Genomic DNA, 17,985 nt, shown 5'->3' with positions numbered 1-17,985 from the left:
GAAAATTATTTTGCATTTCGCTTGCTTCGATTTCATCTCTGCTTCTTTGGCTGGCATGCCGGCTATACATATATTACTGGATCAGCCATGAGAGCGAAGAGGTGCGAATATCACAGCAAAAGAAAATCACGATTGGCGCTCTGGGGGGGGTTTTAACACTTACCAGCACTGTTTTATGGGCGCGCACATTTTGAATCCCGAACAGCTGATGTTTTGATGATTTTCAAATGCAACCCTGGAAGGTAGTGCATCAAAAGCACGCCAGGTTTCTAAGCGCACATTTATGTCAATTGTAAGAAAATACACCAGATGGCGCTGCGTAAATTGGTAAAGAAAAATAACTTTCGCAGCACTGGGTTTTTAAAAGTGGTATTGTCGTTTGTTATAAAAGTCGTTTCATTTGAAAGATTAAATTCCTATGTTATAAGTAATACTAGCTAGAAACTACTGCGGTGGCATTTGAGCAAGGCATTTCTCTTAGTAGTGCGTGTGTTTTGGTGGTTTTTGGTAAATGGTTCATGGCAATTCGATCTGTAGTATATTATCTACGGTCTTATGGCTACACTACACTATAGGCTAGGTGTAATAAATAACTGGCCACTAAAACTAGCTAACTAACTAATAAACTATTTCGCTAGGGTCTGGCAGTATCACAGTGAAGAGGTTCGTCCTCCGGTAGGCGGTTATTGGCATTTCTGGGCGAGATCACAAAAGGCTTGCGCTTTTGGGCTTGGCTCATCCGTCGCTTGGCCCGTCTTTTGCGGCACCTGCTCACGCACCACAGAACAACTGTCGGGAAAGAAGGGGATGACATTAGAATGAGATTCACTCGAGTTTTCCCGAATCTACTCACTCAGTAGCACGAAACAGACGCCGCCAAAGCAGCCGGCCGCAAAGAGCCAGAGGCTACGCGACACGGCCAGGTCCACAGTCGTCAGGCAACTGCGGAATGTCTCCGAGTGTATCGTCCGATTGTAGGGCAGTGGACACGAGTCTATGCTGAGCGCCTCTGAATATGGAAAGTGAAAAATTCGAAATGTGGAAATGGAAATGTGAAAAAGAAGTTGGTCATGTGCCAAAATTAGCAGCTGCGGCTGCGACTGCGGCTGCACCGCCTTACCCATGCAAACGGGGACGAACTTTGGATTGGCGCCGAGCATCATGATATGATTGGTGACTTGCTGGCAGCTGCACGGACTGAGCTGCGTCTTGCTCAGATCCATGACCCGCAGATGGCACAAGTTGGCCAGTCCGTCGATGTGGAAGTTGGTCAAAGGATTCATGGAGGCGTTCAGCTGCCAAAGTTCTGCGGGGAGAGTAATAAGTGTGAAATATCGGACCGATGTCTTGTGGGGACACTGGTTGACTCACTTGGCAGTACGCCCAGATCGGGGAGGTCTTGCAGCTCACAATTGGCCACGTTCAGATACTCGAGGGGAGCCGTGATGGGCTTCTGCAGCGTCTCCAGGCCCAGATGTGTCAGTTCGTTGCTGTCTATATAAAGATTTCTCAGCTTGGGCAGTGTGAACAGCTCCATGGGAATCGTGGTGAGGCCATTATTAGACAGATCCACTTCCTGAGATATATATAGGAGATATCGGTGGTAATGGCATTTCGCTGATTAATTGGATGGCGTTGTTACCTGGAGCGAGGTGAGCGGCTCAAAGGTGCCCGGCTCCACCGATAAGATCATATTCTCATAGAGCATCAGATACCTGATGTCTGTGTACCTCTGGAACGAGCCACTTTTCAGCTTCCTAATGCGATTGTACGATAGATCCAGAACCTACACAAATTGCCAAATCATTTAATGACACTCGAAAGCCATGAATGTGAATGGGAATCTATATGGAACTGGAACTAGGCATGTTCCCATAGATATATATACATATACATATGTGTATAATTTAGTTATGTTTGTGCAGCCCCAACTTCTTTATGCTTTAATTAAGCTCAATTGAGGCTAAATGGGCGGGGGACCGCAGCGAGGTCGATGACGAATTAAGTTACGGATCGCAGCCCGATTGACCCCCGAGAGACTGTTACTCACCTCCACCGAGGTCTTGAGATTCTGGGGTACCTCTTTGAGGTCCATGTCGTAGCAGCGGATGCGCAGCAGCGACTCGATCCGTGCGTACTTGCACTTCCGCTCATCCTGAATGACGAATCCGGAGGCCGGCAGGGGCAGGGCCCGCAGACTGTACAGGCAGACGATCAGGGGCAGCAGCCAGTGCAGTTCCATGCTCTGCAAAGAGAAGAATGTTTGTATATAGATCGATCGGAACTGGAGCCATTTAAATGAAAGGTCACTTCCCAGCTTCCCCCACGGGCCATTGCCCATTCCATTCATAAATCTCGGCGCTAACTTGTTTATTTTGTTGATTGAAACTAAAATAGTAAATTACACCCAATGCGAAAACGAATATACATTTGGATATGGGCGCGTCAAAACGTTTATTTTCGAATTAACGAATTACAAGATCAATGCCGTACTGGGGGTCTGGGTCTGGGTTGTTTTTTGCTTTGGATTTGGATTAGTTTCGTTTGGTTCGGGGGGGCTGAAAGCATTCAATCAAGCGCATCTCCCGCACCTGTCAAATGTAACCCACCCACCCACAGATAAATGGAGACAACAGCAGAACAAAGCACAGATCTGAAGCGTAGGTCAGCTGTTGTCTCCCGCCGTATGTGTGATGTGCATACTCGTATTACGTATACGCCACGGCCAGGCCTGCAATCAGTGTCGTTTTGGGGCGGCCTGCATTCAAGCTCGATTGCAGCTGGGACAAAAGATGATTCCGCATTCGGGCGGCGGAAACAGCTGAAAACTGTAATCATGTTAGCCAAATCAAAATTAGAACTGACTCACAGGGCCAAAGACACATACATATGAATGTACATCAGAGCTGAAAGAGTCTTCGAAACGTGCCTGCGGTGTCTCTTTTCTTGTATCTTATCACTGGGGTGTATGTAGTGTATATCTTTTAATTCAACATCAAACAGAACAAGGGTAACCATAAATCATATATAGTGTGTATATAGATATTCCATTAGAATGCTTTTATGCCCAGGCCATAATGTGTCGGAAACAACATCACACAACCACAAACAACCGATCCGAGGCACTTGCCTTCAATTCGCCAAAAGGAAAAGTGGCAAACAATAATTGATTAATGGCCAGAATAGAACAGAATAGAACAGAACTGATTCGCATATGTATATGTATGTATTTCTATATATCTTTATATGATCTGGGCATGTAAAACCACTCGGAATGAGCATTCGGCCCATTGTGGATGCCTCTGTCACGCCCCATTGAAATGCACTTGGGAAATCGCACGTTTCGGACCCCAACTCCAGCCATCCAACGGAACCCATATCACATGCAGTTGCGTGATTTACTTTGTGAAAATTTTAAATGATATCCGAGCCTTATGAGTAATGTCTTGAGTATTGTAATTTTGGATTGGCAAATGCTTAGGCTAAGGCTGAGGCGAGGGTCGGTAGGCGGCGCCCTGTGACATTCACGCTGCATCAGCTGAAGTTGGGAGTAGTACTACACGGAAAACCGAAGGTCTGTCAACGTTTGCAAAAATCATCAGCCTTCAGTTAAAGTTCTGTTTGTTCAGACCAATAAATGATGAATGACCATGTTCCATCCCCATTAATATTGGCAAATCACCTAAGGCCCGTCCAAGTGGCAGAATAAGCCAACAAAGCCCCATCTGGCCGATAAGATCGGGGTGTTTTTACCATTAACAGAACGAAACAAAGACAGGCCAATCAATTTTAAAGTTAGTAAGAATCAGTTGGGTCATACTAAGGGTGTTCACCACTGGACAGAAATGATTCATGGGCCGCATATAGTACAAGATAGTCATAATTCTCCATTATTTCCCAATTTTCGTTTGATGACTTGGGTTGGCCTTTGACCAAAAATTCTTGCGCTCCACTTGAGAGCAATATGCGTCCGGGCAGTGCTGGCCGCAGGTCTGCGGCACGGCATACTTTTCCCACCCAGTGCGCGAGTGTAGGAGAGTGTGGGAGTGTGGGGAGTGGGGTACCTCTGTCATTAGAGCCCGTCGAATCGCCAAAAAGAAGAAGAAGCCGAAAATATGAACAACAAATATTGAAGCTATTTCCACACTTTTTGGGACTGACAGCAACCGCAACAATGGCTATAAATATATTTCATATATTTAAATTAAAATTAACCAGAAAGAAGCCCCAAAAGATACAACAGCCCCACCAGCGGCCAGAGGAAGATACAGATATAAACAGTGGCAGCCAACTGCAAACTTATGGCACAAACTATGGAATGGGACGGATTCAAATCGAACAACTTCTATGCCCCTGCCGTAATTTTTCGTGTCGGTTTTTAATATCACATTCTTGTGGGGGGCTCGAAATCGAAATCAAATTCAATGGAATTGGCCATAAAAAGGGCTAATGCCAACGATGATCTAGGGGCAGCAAATGGAGATCCACTCCACTCCAGGCATACGCCGTAAAAGAGGTCTCCGAATGAATCCCTAGCCCAGCCCTACGGCTGGCATTGTTGTAGGTGGTGTGGGTCAGAATTTATGCTTTCCACTTTGGCCGCATTTGTTCCCATATTTATTTATATATTAGGCTCAATCAAGGGGCTGCTGCCACAAAGCAGACAAACAATAGGAAATGCCAATGGGGTGGCAGAAATGGGTTACGTATTGAATCGGATCGGATTGGATCGGTCCATGGCAACTTCCACCGCCCGACAACTGTCGGCCAACGGACTGCAGCCTGTCCCGATCCTCGTATGATAAATATGAATCCGAGAAATTATTTATCTGCCTCGAGCGATGCCCAAGCGATTATGGGGGGATAACGAGAGGCAACACAAAATCGAGAATCCCCTAAAAAATGGGAGGCACGAAAAAACTCTAAATTAGTTTCAAATATTTTAATAACATTCTAAACATTTGTGAATGGATTTATGTGCTCTTCTGATAGTCCCTGTCACACATTGTGGGCGTCTCACGATGATACATATGTATATGGCATATCTATATCTCTGTTCAGAGTGCTTCTGCAGGGCGCCGCCATGCTCCCCTCAACAGGTGTGTGTGCCGGAGGGCTGAAGATTTATACTCATTTCTCAGGCCTGCGATAAAGATTTATTTGTTTGGACTTTTCTCTGATTCTGTGATGAAACATCATTCGAATTTGTGGCATGTCCGGAGTACTCAAACTAACTCGGTTACCTCCTCCGTTCTCCGGAAAGAGCATTGAGTAACGCTCGTATTGACGAAATAAAAAGTGAAACTTATCGGAGCACGTCAAGTGTTCCTGTTATCTCGGGTCTTGGCTGTAAAGGTCTTTCCAAATTATAACAGCGATGCCAAGAACAAAAAAAAAAAATACTTAATTGAAATGGCACCAACAACAATAACATCGACAACAAGAATGGTGGAGCAATAAAAAAAAGAACGTTGTTCATTTATTTCAATTAAATACAATCAAGAAAGCATTCCCCCGAGACGGAAAATAACTATACGAACAGAAACAAAACAGTCCATTCGGTTCCATCGCTTATTGAAAGTTGAGTGGAGTGGAGCCCTATGCAACTGGAGGGCGCACTCGGAGTAACTCTCCCAGTGTCTGGCTACAGTGATGGCATTTAGAGTGGGGTTTCGGTATTCCAAAGCCAAAGATCGTATTACCTTAGGGTTGTTCCTGGAACACATTGTTTCATGGCTGCATTTGTTACTTTTACAGAAGTTTAATGTGTATATAAGTATCAGGTTCATCAACTGATATTCCCATTTCTTTCTCATTGTAGAGTACTGATTGTAAAGATTAGTCTACACCTTGTTTCTGGTTGATAAGCAGGTGTTTTTGGTCGTTGTGCTTCCAGAGAGTTAATTACTGTACACACAAAACAGTCATCGTCTTCGTTCCCTCTAGAACAATTCTTTCTGTATGAAGTCTGGACCCTCCCCAGCTAATCTGCTTATTCTCCCCCTAATTGAAACCAATTTAACTGCGGCTCTATGGCATTATGCTGCTCGGGAGACAGACTATCTTCGTGTAGCTCAACAAAAGCAGAGCCGGGTTGCTACTCGCTTGCTGTGTCAATGCTAAGTTTCCTGATTAGAAAATCTAATGTACGAGTACCCCAAGAGCTTGGCGCTGCGCAGCTGTTGTGCAATCTACGAGAGACGAATACTATTATGTACTACTGCAGTAGTAGTAGATGATAACCCCTTGCCAGACCTCTATTCTGAGTGGAAAACAACAACAACTATATGGTTCTTACTTTTCTTGCAGCTTAGGTAATCCAAATTTTCAGGTATTATAATCCCATTTAATGCGTGCGTGGGTTATCCTTGAGCAGGATCATTTTTTCACTTCACTCATTGCCATATCTTTCCACAAGCAATATGTACATATAATCAGTTTTTGTATACAGATTTTGTTTCGTTTAATTTGTGATGATTTTCAATTAGCACAAAATATGATATTATTTACGTGGTGACAAGAGAGTGAGAAAAAAAGATATAGCGACCGTTACGGAGCAACAGAGTCAACCGGAACCGTTCAATTCAACCGCAGACATAGAATTGAAACGATCGCAGCGCAGATCGCTCGCTCCGAACCAAACCGATCCGAACCGATCCGTTATGTGGCCGTACGGCGGGGACGAGACGAGCACACGAGCCACAGCGAAAAACTCTGATAAAGCACGCACACAGAGACAACCACGTAGACCGTCCGTAATGAAAGGGAAAATCTCAAAGTGAAAACTCAAGAGAGCGGATCTCTCTCTCTTTCTCTCTCTCGCTGAATGCGTTTTCTGATAACGGTTGAGATTGAAATGTTTTTTTTTGGGGTTTTGACAGCTTGATATTGTTGTATGTATATTCTGTTGAGATTTGTGGTTTTGGTCAGCCACTCATCCAATTAGCAATTCAACGCTAATCGCATCGCTAAAACGGGAGGAGGGACCGATGCCTTTATTAATGAAGCATCCACGTTGGACAGCAGGAAATATAGTCATATTTGTATACTCGACACTAGGTACATATCTTGATGAATGATAACGAAAATGAGAGCTTAACCCATGTCATAAATGGGTGCAGACAGACACCTTAATTCCGTTCTTATCGAGGCGAGACTACCTCTGACAGACTAATGTCTTGGCCGCATGATCGGACATGCGAGAAACGCACTGATATTCCACAAATGCATTTCCATGGAACCACTAATCCATACATATGTGCCAGAACTAGAACCCCGGCCAAACCGCCAATTGCTACCTGCGATCAGCGCAGGTAAGAAATACACAGGTAATGCACAAAACCAAAATTGCTTTCAATCGCGATTTATTTGCTTGATTTTAATAATTTTGTTTACAACATGAAAAAGAAATGGTAGAAAAATACGACATGTGATTAAAGGTTTTAATACATAAACCCACATTCCATTAGTTTTGTTTTTGTTTTACTCTGGTTACCAGTAGCTTGTTTAAGTCTTCGATTTTCATAATGTATTCATTTTATCAATTTAATAGTTGAAAAGGATAATATAATCCAATAAAAATATTTTGAAATGAAGTCTGGCGATTTTTCAGTTGGTTAATTGAGTAAAGAATAAAGTAAAGTCCCACAAGTTGTGGTTAAAATTGAGTTTTAAGGGAAACAAAATAAATAATTATCAGGGGATTTTCCTTCTCCCTGCTCCACTCCACTTCTTCTTTCGTTGATAATGTAAAATGTTTGTTACAAATGGTTGAGCAATATAAACTTAAATCGTTCTGAATGCATCCTGCAGCGCAGCTAACATTCTTTCGTTAGTTTTAATTTTTTCTAACTTTCACTTTTTTTTTTAGATTTTTTTCAAAATATTTTTCGTTTGTTTTTTATAAATTTTTTGAGGTGTTTTTTCGTTTTTTTTTTTTCGTTTTCTTTTGTTTTTTGTTGGATAACTTTCGTATGTGTGTGTGTGTTGATTCATTGAATATTTGAAACAAAATTAGCATTCATTTTGGTTTTCCATGAAAAATCAATGAAGCATCTTGGCTAAACAAAATCGTGAGCTCCCTCTACTTGAATAAGTTTGACTCGTTCATCTAAATTAGTTAATACATTAAATTACATCGTATGCTTCAGCAAAGCGAATCAATATCCGACTGGGGCTCACTGACTCTCCTGCAGACGTAGCTTCTCGCTGATGCTGGTGCTCTGGTAGAACAGCCTCACGACATGGGTGCAGCTGTCGGCGCCCTTGGTGGCCAGAATCTCCACCTGGAATGTCTCGGAGAAGCGCGTGTCGATGAAGCTCTGCAGGTCGGCCACATTGCACTTGGCAATGGTGGCGCTCTCCAGCTCGCAGTGCTTGCTGTAGCGCGCTGGCTTGGCCAGTTCCTCGGGCACCTGGCGGAACTTGTCGGTGACCGCATTGTTGCCAAAATCGATGAAGTGCACCTCGCACTTGCCCTCGTCCAGGACCTTGACGATCTGGGCACGATAGAAGACCTCGTCCTCTGGGAACTGGGCCACGCACATGGCTCCCACTTTCAGGTCAGTGAAGACGGGCAGCTCTTGGTCGGCGTCGAGCAGCTTGTCAGTCATCTGTTCCAGCGCCGGCACATCCACCTCCATTTGCACGTAAAAGGATGTGGGATCGTCGTACTGGACAACAACGCAGTTGTGCAGCTCCACCTGAAGCGGTTTCTGGACCCCGGCTACTGTGCTGGCCAGCTCCTGGGCAAAGTCTTTGTAGTTGATGCGCAGCTTGGCCAAGTGGGGCTTCGTATCGTCCTCATTCGGCTGCGTGGTTATTTGGTAGACCTCGCCAAAGTGTTGCTCGAGCAGTGCGGCGAATGCCTCCTCCAGCTTGGTATCGGGCACATCCGCTGGTATTTCACTCAGCTGGCAGTGCAGGGCCAGCGGTGGAACATCGACCATCTCCCGGGGCAGCTGGAAGATCTCCGTGGCTCCCATGGTAATTCCATAGTCAACGAGGAACACCACAAAGTCGTTTTCTTTCAGTACGGACTTGATCAAGCAGCGATAGTAGCAGGCATCCTCCTCCGAGTAGGCCACTCCCATTGCCCCCTTCGCCGCAGCAGCATCCAGTTGCAACCTCTTCAGTTGCTCCTTCTTTAGGCCCTGCAACGACTTCACAACCAGATCCAAATCGGAAGAGTTTCTCTTCAACTGAACGTAGAAGCTTCTGGGCGAGTTGCCGTGCGAAATTATGCACTCGGAGTTTTCGTTCTCTTTCTGGATGTGCTTCAGCTTCGCCTCCACGAGCTTCTTCAGCTGCTCGAATATGTCCAGGCTGTTCTTGTCTTTGATAGTCAGCCGGACTATGGGCGGACTGGCTGTCTTTTTGAGAATCTCTACGAACACAATGCCATCGCTGCTCTCCAAGAGATCGTTCAGGGATTCTATGGTCAGGGATTTGTTCTTTTCGAAGTCGGCGCAAGGCTCGAGACTGTACGGCTCAGCCAGGGGTGGAATCGTGACAAACTCATCGGGGGTCTCGTACAGCGTGTCGACCTCTGTAACCATGCCGAAGTCGACTAGAATGACACGATATTTTTCGTCCAGCAGCTCCAGGATTCGAGCGCGATAAAAGTCATCTTCACACTGAACCACGCACAAATCGTCCACGTGTCCCTCGTCCTTCTTTGGATGCAATTTACCTGCGTTAAGCTTTGCACAAATGCTATCTGCCAGGGCATTCTTCTCGGCAAACTGCAGGTATATTTGGGAAACGCTGTCCACTTGGGTGACGGTGGCTTTGGTGATGGCAGCGGAACCGGCACTAGCTTCTGCCAGCGGTTCCTTGCTGGCGGCCGCCTTGGGCTCCTTTTTCGGGCACAGCGGCAGCAGACGGTCAATGATGTTCTCCTCGTCGAGCATAAGATGGATGGTGACATGATTCGCGCCTGGCTTCAGTAGCTGCGTTGTAAAGACCAGCTCCCCCTCGCCGGTAAGCTCTGCAAACTTGGCTTCAGCCCCTTCGGACCAGCCAGTGTGCGTCTCGGGCAGCTGCAGCGAACATTTCTTGGAGAGGCTGGGCAGTTTGGCGATCTCCTCGGAGACCTTCAGGCACTTGGTGGTGGTCGAAGTGTTGCCGTAGTCAATGAACAGCACTTCGTAGCGGGAGTCGGGCAGCTGTTTGAGAAGTTCGGCACGATACCACAGCTCATCGTCCTCGAAGAGAGCTGCAACGATGCTGCCCTTCTCGAAGCGTTCCAAGGGTTCGAGGGTTTTCTCGTTGTCGCGCAAATACATCTCGATCAGCTCCAGGGCCTTCGAGTCGCGCTCCAGCTGGATGTAGAAGTCGCAGATACTATTCACGTGCGAGATGTAGCAGGTACAGCCGCTGGCCACATACTCCAGGGGCTTGGCGTAGCCGTCGGCAATCAGCTTCTTGGCCACGTTCTCGCCATCGATGTACAGCTGGACATAGCTGATCGTTTTGTGGTCTCCTTGGGTGAGATACTCGTAGCGCAGTATCTTGGTGTACGACTCGTTGAAGATGCCATTTGCCGCATCCACCCAGTCTAGTGTGCTCTTGGGGCCGATGGGCAGGGCACAGGGCAGGCAGAAGGGATCTACGTGGCCAAACATGCTCTGCTTGATGTCCGTGGTATCCGAGACGCAATCGGTGTTCCCGAAGTCAATGAACTGCAGGACCATTAGCTCGGCATCAATGATCTTGGCGCGATACCAGCACTTGTCCACGGAGTAGAGGGAAACGCAATCGGCTCCGTCGACGACATTCTCCAGCGGGGGCAGTGAAGGCGACACAATCTGCAGGTTCTCCTGCATTCGATGCAGCTTCTCCAACTGATCGACGGGGTGCACAAAGAAGTGGGCAGGATTGTCGCAGTGGCTGAGCACAACCGTCTCCATACCCTGGTAGGGGTCCTCCTGCGGTTGTGCAACCGGCTGTGTTGGCTCCTCGGCTTGCACCGCCGCATTGGCTGGCTCCTCTGGCTGGCTTGCTGGTGCCGGGGAGGTAGGCTTAGATACTGGCAATGGTTCAGGAGATGCAGGGAATGGTTCTGCCACAATTGGTGCCACAGGAACTGCAGTCGGCTCCACTGGCTTTATCTTCCTTGGCTCCTTCTCGGTATGTGGCTTTTTGGCCTTTGGCGAGGTATTTGTCGAGCTGGACTTGCTGCTGCGCTTGTCCTCCTCATCATCCATGGTTAGGTCCACGGTCTCAATGTACTCATAGGTAGGACTCTTGCCCTTGTCCAACTGCTTGCGCATGTAGTCAAGATCCAGATGGGAGGCTACAAGTTTTTCTGCCTTTAGTCGCTCTGCCACGCTCTGGTTGTCACCCATGATGACATCGCCAATGATGTGATTACGTCGAACCTCAATTGGCTGGATGGTGACCACCTTCTCCTCCAGCAGCTCGGCTAGACGGCTCTTTAGTTTTCCCTCATTGCTGGGTCGTCCCAGGGGTAGATTGATCTCTACAGCGAATCCACTGGAGTTCGCATAGAACCTGTCGTCCAGTGCCTTGATATCCTGGCGATTCAGCTCCTCCGTGTTGCCATAGTCAATGTAGAAAACCTCGGTGCGTGGCACGTTCATATCGTTGGCGACGATACGTGCTCTGTACCAGTTCTCATCCGATCCCCGGGCTGCACAGATCTGTCCCGGTTTGTACTTGTTCAGCGATTCACCTGGAGAGAAAATGTCCAAGTTGAGGGATAATGTTCGAGTTCTTTGTGGTAATAACTTACCTTTGGCCTCGTAGAACTCGAACATATCATCGAGCAGCGTCTGCATCGCCGATTTGATGGCCAGGGGCTGTACAAAGACGCGGTATGGCTTGGCGGCGTAGACGACGAGCGCTTTGAAGTTGCTCAGAACCACGGGATAGCTGCAGACGAAGGATTTGCGGTCTTCCTTGAATAGCGGCATCACGGGACGCAGATGAATACTGCACAGAAGTATGGATAGAAGCATACGTTAGATTCTGGCTCGACAATCGATCGACAACCACTTACATATTATTCTCACAGACGTGCTTCACATTGAAGGCATATGACTTGCCCTCGTAGTACTCCTTGAATCGCCTGGCCATATCGGGGTTGGACTTGACGAATTTGGCGTCATCGTAGCTGCAGAGGAAGCTCACATCGTGGCAGTAGTCGAACTGTATCTTGAAGTTGGTCATATCCCGAACGGAGGTAAACTTTCCGCGCACCTGCTGACCAGCCAGCAGACTCACACGCACCTCTGGAAGAGCAATGAATAATAGGATAATAAGGTTCAGTACTCAATGGGGCAATGGTAGTAGGGACCTACCTGGCGCCACTTCGGAGAGGAACTTCTCCTTGACCAGCATATCCCTGAGCGAAGCTCCGTTCGAAAATATATTGACAATGTAGGAGCAGCTGCTGTTTGTTGTGTTGCTTATCTTCTGCTTGGCTAGGAACTCGCACTCGAGTCTGGCATTTTCCGGCACAAACTTTTTCATGTTATCCACAATGTACAAGTGGTCGTAGTTGGTCACGACGCTGTGGAAGCTGCAGCGATGGGCCAGGCAGGGGGCATCGGCGAAGCGCTGCTCCAGCTGCCACACATCCTCGGAGGTGACGGTGATCAGGCTGCCCGTGTCCACACAGAAGACGCGATACTTGCGCATCATGTGATTGCAAGCGCTGACTGTGGCCCGGAAAATAGCATTTTCCTTGCGCTGACGCACCACCACCGTAGAGCCGACCTTTAGCTGGAGTGGCTGGTGGGGCTTTTGGCGGTAGAATTGTCTCATTTCGCGCAGCAGACCGTCGTATTTGGCTGCTGCCGACTTTGGCACAATGTAAAACTGAAAAGGCGAGACCCACCAGGATAAGCTGGCGGCCTCCTTTCCAGTGATTTTCATGTCCTGCAGGTTGTATGCCCTGTCCAGGGTCACATACTTTTCAGGCTTGGCAGCAACTGCCAATTCGTTGGCTGAGCTCGCATCACTCTCCACACCGCTGGAGCGCTTGGAGCCGATGCTGCCTCCATCCAAAGTGGACTTTTGTCGTTGAGGCTTCTGGGCAAAGCCCTGAGGGGCATTCTGTGAACGCTGATTTGGTTGATTGCGCTGCTGCTGAGACGGAGACTGCGGCTCCTTGCGCGGCGACCGACTGTTGCTGAAGCGTCTGCCAACGATACAAAGAATTAATGATGCGACGAAGAGTCATGATAGCCAAGCTCTACTACTTACGTGTTTTTATTTGCCTCTGGATTTCCATTCAGCAGCCGCGGCGACTGCGTCTGACTGCGTCCGTTCTGTCGGCTGCCCTTGCGGGGCGAGCTACCCCCACTGTTATAGCTGCCTACGCTCTGACTGTCAAAGCTGGAGTCTAGGTTACGTTCGATTTTCTGCAGCTGCTGGGGATGCTTGCTGTCCCTGGAATTGGCTGACGCTGAGCTGCGCTTGTCCCAGTCACTGGAGCCCTTGCCTCGGATTGCCTGCAGTTGCTGTGGCGGAGGTTGCTGCTGCTGCAGCTGCTGCTGCTCTTGGTGTGAGCGATCCTCACTCTCCACGATGCTGGTGGAGTTGAGAATTAGATCCTTGTCTAGTTCGGAGGAGACAACAGACTCGGCTCGAGTGGTGTTGCCATTGAATTGGCCCTTCTCCAGCGAAAGGTACTTGTCAAAGGGCATGGACAGCTTGTAGAGCTTCTTCATGACGTTCAGGTTCTTGGCGAGAAGATTCACAACATTTAGGCCGTCGGGCTCGATGCGAAAGACGCGCACATTGAAGGTGCGGCGTCGGATGTTCGACTCTTCGGCCAGCATTTCGAACTGGTCGGTGATTTTATCCTGCCCCAGCTCGCTGTGCTCGAAGCCCTTCAGGCAGCACTTGATGGCCTGGCGCGGCATCTTTAAATGCTCCTTGGCAATATGCCCGATCAGATGGCGCTTTACCGTCTGCTCGTAGCCAAAGTCCACGTGCCGCACAATTACGGAGTCATCGACGCGCAGGATTTCTGCACGATACCACTCCTGATCACATTTTACGATGCAGGGGGCACCCAGGGTGAGATTGTCAGGGACGTTCTGGTTTATGTTGTAGTACGTGAACATGTTATCCATCAGCACTTGAAACTCTCCGATATTGGCCACCTTCTGCACATAGAAGTTGCTGGGCGAGTCAATGTAGCGGATCTCCACTTCGTCGTCGTTCAACAAATGGTCCGCCTTTGCGTATTCCTGCAGCGAGTTCTTCTGCTGCTTCAGCTCTGAGAGTATATTGTTGCCCTGAAATGGAGAATCTCTCGTTAGTTGTGATTCATTGATGAACAAATCCCTTCGATCCGACTCACTCTAAAGCTCAGATGGCAAGTCTGCATGGAGCCCACACTCTCTGGCGGCTGCACCGTCAGTTGGAAGTCCATATACAGAGCCGAACTCTTAAAGATCCGCTTCATGCTCTCGTCAATGGGTTCGATCTCCTTGATTCCGGCCAGGGCAAAGCGGAAGGCAAAAGGCTTGATCTGCAACAGCTCCGAGGGTATTTGGTACACATCTTTCGATGGCAACACTTCCGAGTTTCCGTAGTCCACGTAGACCACCCGGAAACGCTGCTCCTTTATGGAGCTCACCAAGGCACGATAGCAATTTCCATCCTGAGAGAAGCGGGCCACGCAAGCAGAGCCCACCTCCGGTGCCTGGGGGAGTGGCTGCAGACGCATACGCTCAATCTGCTCCATCATGGCATCCAGCTCTTTGACGGCGCTCTTCAGCTGCACCCAGAATAGATGCGGCCCGTTCTCCACATAGCTCACGTGCACGTCATAGGTCAGGCCCAGTGTCAGGCTGGTGGTCCTGAATGCCGGAATGGTGCGTTGCTGTGTTGCTGGCCGTTGTACACTCGCCGGTGGCGGTGTGAAGCGTGCCGGCGCATAAGTCATCGGGGCGTAGCTACCAATTGCGTGTGGTGACGGCAGAAACGGCTGCAGAATTACGGCCTTGGGTGCGGGCTTGTTCATGCGCACATTGTAGTAGTTATAGACCTGTTGCTTGGGGTCGGCTTTGGGCACGTTAAAGGGATTGCTCGCCTCATAGTTGGGCTTTTGAGTATTGACCAGGGCTTGAGGTGGTATCACATTTGTCTGCAATGGTCACAAAAGTATTGAATATCTTCAGATTGTTTTTTGGCGGGAAAAATTAGTCTTACCAAATTAGCTAAAGGTTGCTGCTGCTTGGGAGCGTAGTCAGCGGCACCTGGATTCAACACACTCGAGGGGGTCGCGGTAACGACGCGTTGCATCTCGAGGCGAGCGGACAGGGATCGCCGGGCAGCCAGCTGCTCACGTGCCACATCCGTGGGGGTTTTTGAGGCGCTGCCCAAACTTATTATGTTGTTGTTGTTGTACTCCATAACTGGCGACTGCGGAGAATCCTTCCACAGCTTCTTGCAATGATCGAGCATCAGTTGAGTGGACACCGGAGCACCGATATGTTTCTGTTGCACAAGAAACTCAGTCAAATCGAAGTCCTTCCAGCGCACACTGGCAAAGGACTGGCCACAGATCTGGGTTGGATCGATGGTAAGCTGGACGGTCTGGTTGACAATCAATTCATGCACTGTCGCCAGGTCGCTTTTGTCCCATTCGGCGCAGATGCCAAGGACAATGTACTGTGAGCAGAGAACGGGAAGATTCTGAAGAAGCTTCGGCTGCTTGAGGAACATTAACTGGAAGTAGGGAAATGCGCATTAGATATTCTGCTCAAAGCGGTGCTAGTCGATCGGTGGTACTCACGTCGTGGCTGCTCACAGTTCGTTTGAAGCCGTAATCGAGATACTCTATCTCGACGCGCATACGCTTGTTCCCATCCAGAGTGGCGTTCATCACACGCGCTCGCATGTACTCCGAGTCCCCGGGAGCGGCCCCGTTTGTCTGCTTGAACACACACACTGTGCCGGGGGTGAGTAGAGCCTGCTCCCGCTCGATGGACCATGTGGGCTCGATGGCAAAGCATGTGGGCAGCACATGCTCGATGCGCTTGGTGATCAATAATGCAGCATCGCGATTGATCTGGCCATAGACCTTTAGATAGGGGCCAACGTGATCGAGATGCGTAATATGCAGGTTAAATTTCGAGGTGCTGCCTCCGCCAATATGTGGCTGTCCATTCATTGTCTCAACTATTGGATTTGTTCGCTGGAAACGATAAATAAAGCAGCTGAATAAAACAATTTTTTAAAATGCCGAACACACACACACACAGACAATGTCGCAAAAATGCTTCTTTTATAGAAAACACGCAGGGAATGCACCGTTATGTCGAATTCGGCACAACTTGGCAGCTCTAAAACCTAACTGTGCGTGTGTGTGAGTCGCAAACTTGTCAGCAATCCATGCAATAAAAAAAAACAGAAAACGTAATTTAAAAAATTCCAAACTTACGTCTTGTCGTCGTCGTTGTCCAAAGCGAAACTATGAAATAACGCCCTGCCCTATGCCGCCCGCCAGCCAGGTGGCCCGAGGTGCCTCTTCACCCCACTTCTCTATTTCTCTTTGAAAGGTAATATCGCAAGTTCTACGGCGATTCAGTGCTCTGGTTATTTAATTGGACGGCGTTTAAGGTTTAAAAGTGGCACGGCACACTTCTGTATATGTATGGCTGCGGTTACTGTTGCTTTGCAGGGGCTGGGGCGCTCTTCTTGTTGCTTGTTGTGGAAGAAAGTCTCTTGCGAGTGATTAGAAATCGCGATGCACACCCGTTCCGTCTGTGGAGCAGGTGCAGCGATTGAATGGTTTCAGTCTTTTGAATTTCTTTTCGTCCTCGTAAAATGCCTGCTCTGCAAGCGCAAACTATGTTTAGTGTGATTCGTTGTAGTTATATCATTAGAAAAAGCAATTAATCAACGCGAAATAGAATTTAAGCAGAAAAAACAACCAACTTTGCCCCACTTGACAACGACGAACGACCGATAACGATAAAATACCATCCGGTAGAGGTGTCAAACCATCGAGGGCACTATCGATAGTATCGATATTTTACTGCTAGCCTCTACTATCGACGGTTTTGCGACTATCATGATAGTATCGAGCTACAGTCGTTGCGCTTTTGATATGTTTGGATTGGCTGCTATAAAATACGAAGACACATTTGTAAACAAATCGACAGGTGACATCTAATTTTTACAATGGACAAGTTCCTAAAAGGTTTCAATGGTTATTTAATAATTATTTGAGTCCGATACTATCACGATAGTATCGACTGTTTTTTTCAAAACATTCAACGTTGATATTCCTCGAATTTGGTATTCCGTTTATATTACTAGGGACAACTACCTCTCAGCCCATAAATTTTCTACAAGATTGGCAAGTTTTCAGAAGTCCTTTTTATTGGATTATTTACATATTAAGGTTCAAACAAAAACAACATAAAATGAATGTGACGTCGTTTTTGTGGCGTTGCCAGACTCGTTTTTCTACCCGTTTCGCCTTGAACCGATCTGGCAGCCCTAACAAAAAAAGTAGGCAAACAAGAAGAAGAAGATAAATTTTCCACAAATAGGAAGAAGAATACAAATTTTCCACAAATAGGAAGAAGAAGAACTTGAAGTTAAACTTTGAATTGCGACGCAAGGATAAAAGTTTGAGGTGTGACGTCACAAAATCCAGAGCTTTCAAGGATAAATCCTCCGGCCTCTTCAGATCTGTCTCCAGAGTCTCCAGAGTCCTCCACATAATGTGTGGTTAAAATTGAACCAGGTGTCATCACTGAAGAAAAATGTGTGGTTAAAATTGAACCAGGTGTCATCACTGAAGAAAAATGTGTGGTTAAAATTGAACCAGGTGTCATCACTGAAGAAATGTGTGGTTATAATTGAACAGGTGTCACCACTAATATACTGATGATATAGTTTGGTATTTTTGGTATTTTCGGAGCTACAGAGCTGGAAAAACATCGATAGTAACATTCGATGATATCCAACGATAGTTTGTCTTCAGGGCTGTCG

The 17,985-nt window shown here is 47.6% G+C and overlaps 2 protein-coding genes across 2 annotated transcripts; both read right to left on the bottom strand.

The window, feature by feature from the left end:
- Nucleotides 1-355: 355 nt before the first annotated feature.
- On the bottom strand, nt 356-6,610 carry LOC111074020 (asporin). Its single transcript, XM_022366641.2, has 7 exons — nt 6,299-6,610; nt 2,051-2,245; nt 1,643-1,786; nt 1,372-1,576; nt 1,121-1,306; nt 854-1,009; nt 356-789 (listed from the first exon to the last, which is right to left on the bottom strand). The coding sequence occupies exons 2-7, from the start codon at nt 2,240-2,242 to the stop codon at nt 635-637; spliced, it is 1,038 nt and encodes a 345-aa protein (XP_022222333.1). The 5' UTR covers nt 2,243-2,245; nt 6,299-6,610; the 3' UTR covers nt 356-634.
- Nucleotides 6,611-7,913: 1,303 nt separating this feature from the next.
- On the bottom strand, nt 7,914-16,944 carry LOC111074011 (maternal protein tudor). Its single transcript, XM_022366629.2, has 9 exons — nt 16,424-16,944; nt 15,776-16,177; nt 15,190-15,708; nt 14,336-15,124; nt 13,231-14,270; nt 12,324-13,165; nt 12,023-12,254; nt 11,756-11,955; nt 7,914-11,695 (listed from the first exon to the last, which is right to left on the bottom strand). Exons 2-9 carry the CDS (start codon nt 16,151-16,153, stop codon nt 8,178-8,180), a joined length of 7,518 nt encoding a protein of 2,505 aa, XP_022222321.2. The 5' UTR covers nt 16,154-16,177; nt 16,424-16,944; the 3' UTR covers nt 7,914-8,177.
- Nucleotides 16,945-17,985: the final 1,041 nt, after the last annotated feature.

The sequence above is a fragment of the Drosophila obscura genome, unplaced genomic scaffold, assembly GCF_018151105.1.
Source record: "Drosophila obscura isolate BZ-5 IFL unplaced genomic scaffold, ASM1815110v1 contig_186, whole genome shotgun sequence".
Lineage (NCBI taxonomy): Eukaryota > Metazoa > Arthropoda > Insecta > Diptera > Drosophilidae > Drosophila > Drosophila obscura.
This window is presented reverse-complemented; position numbering and strand designations above follow the sequence as displayed.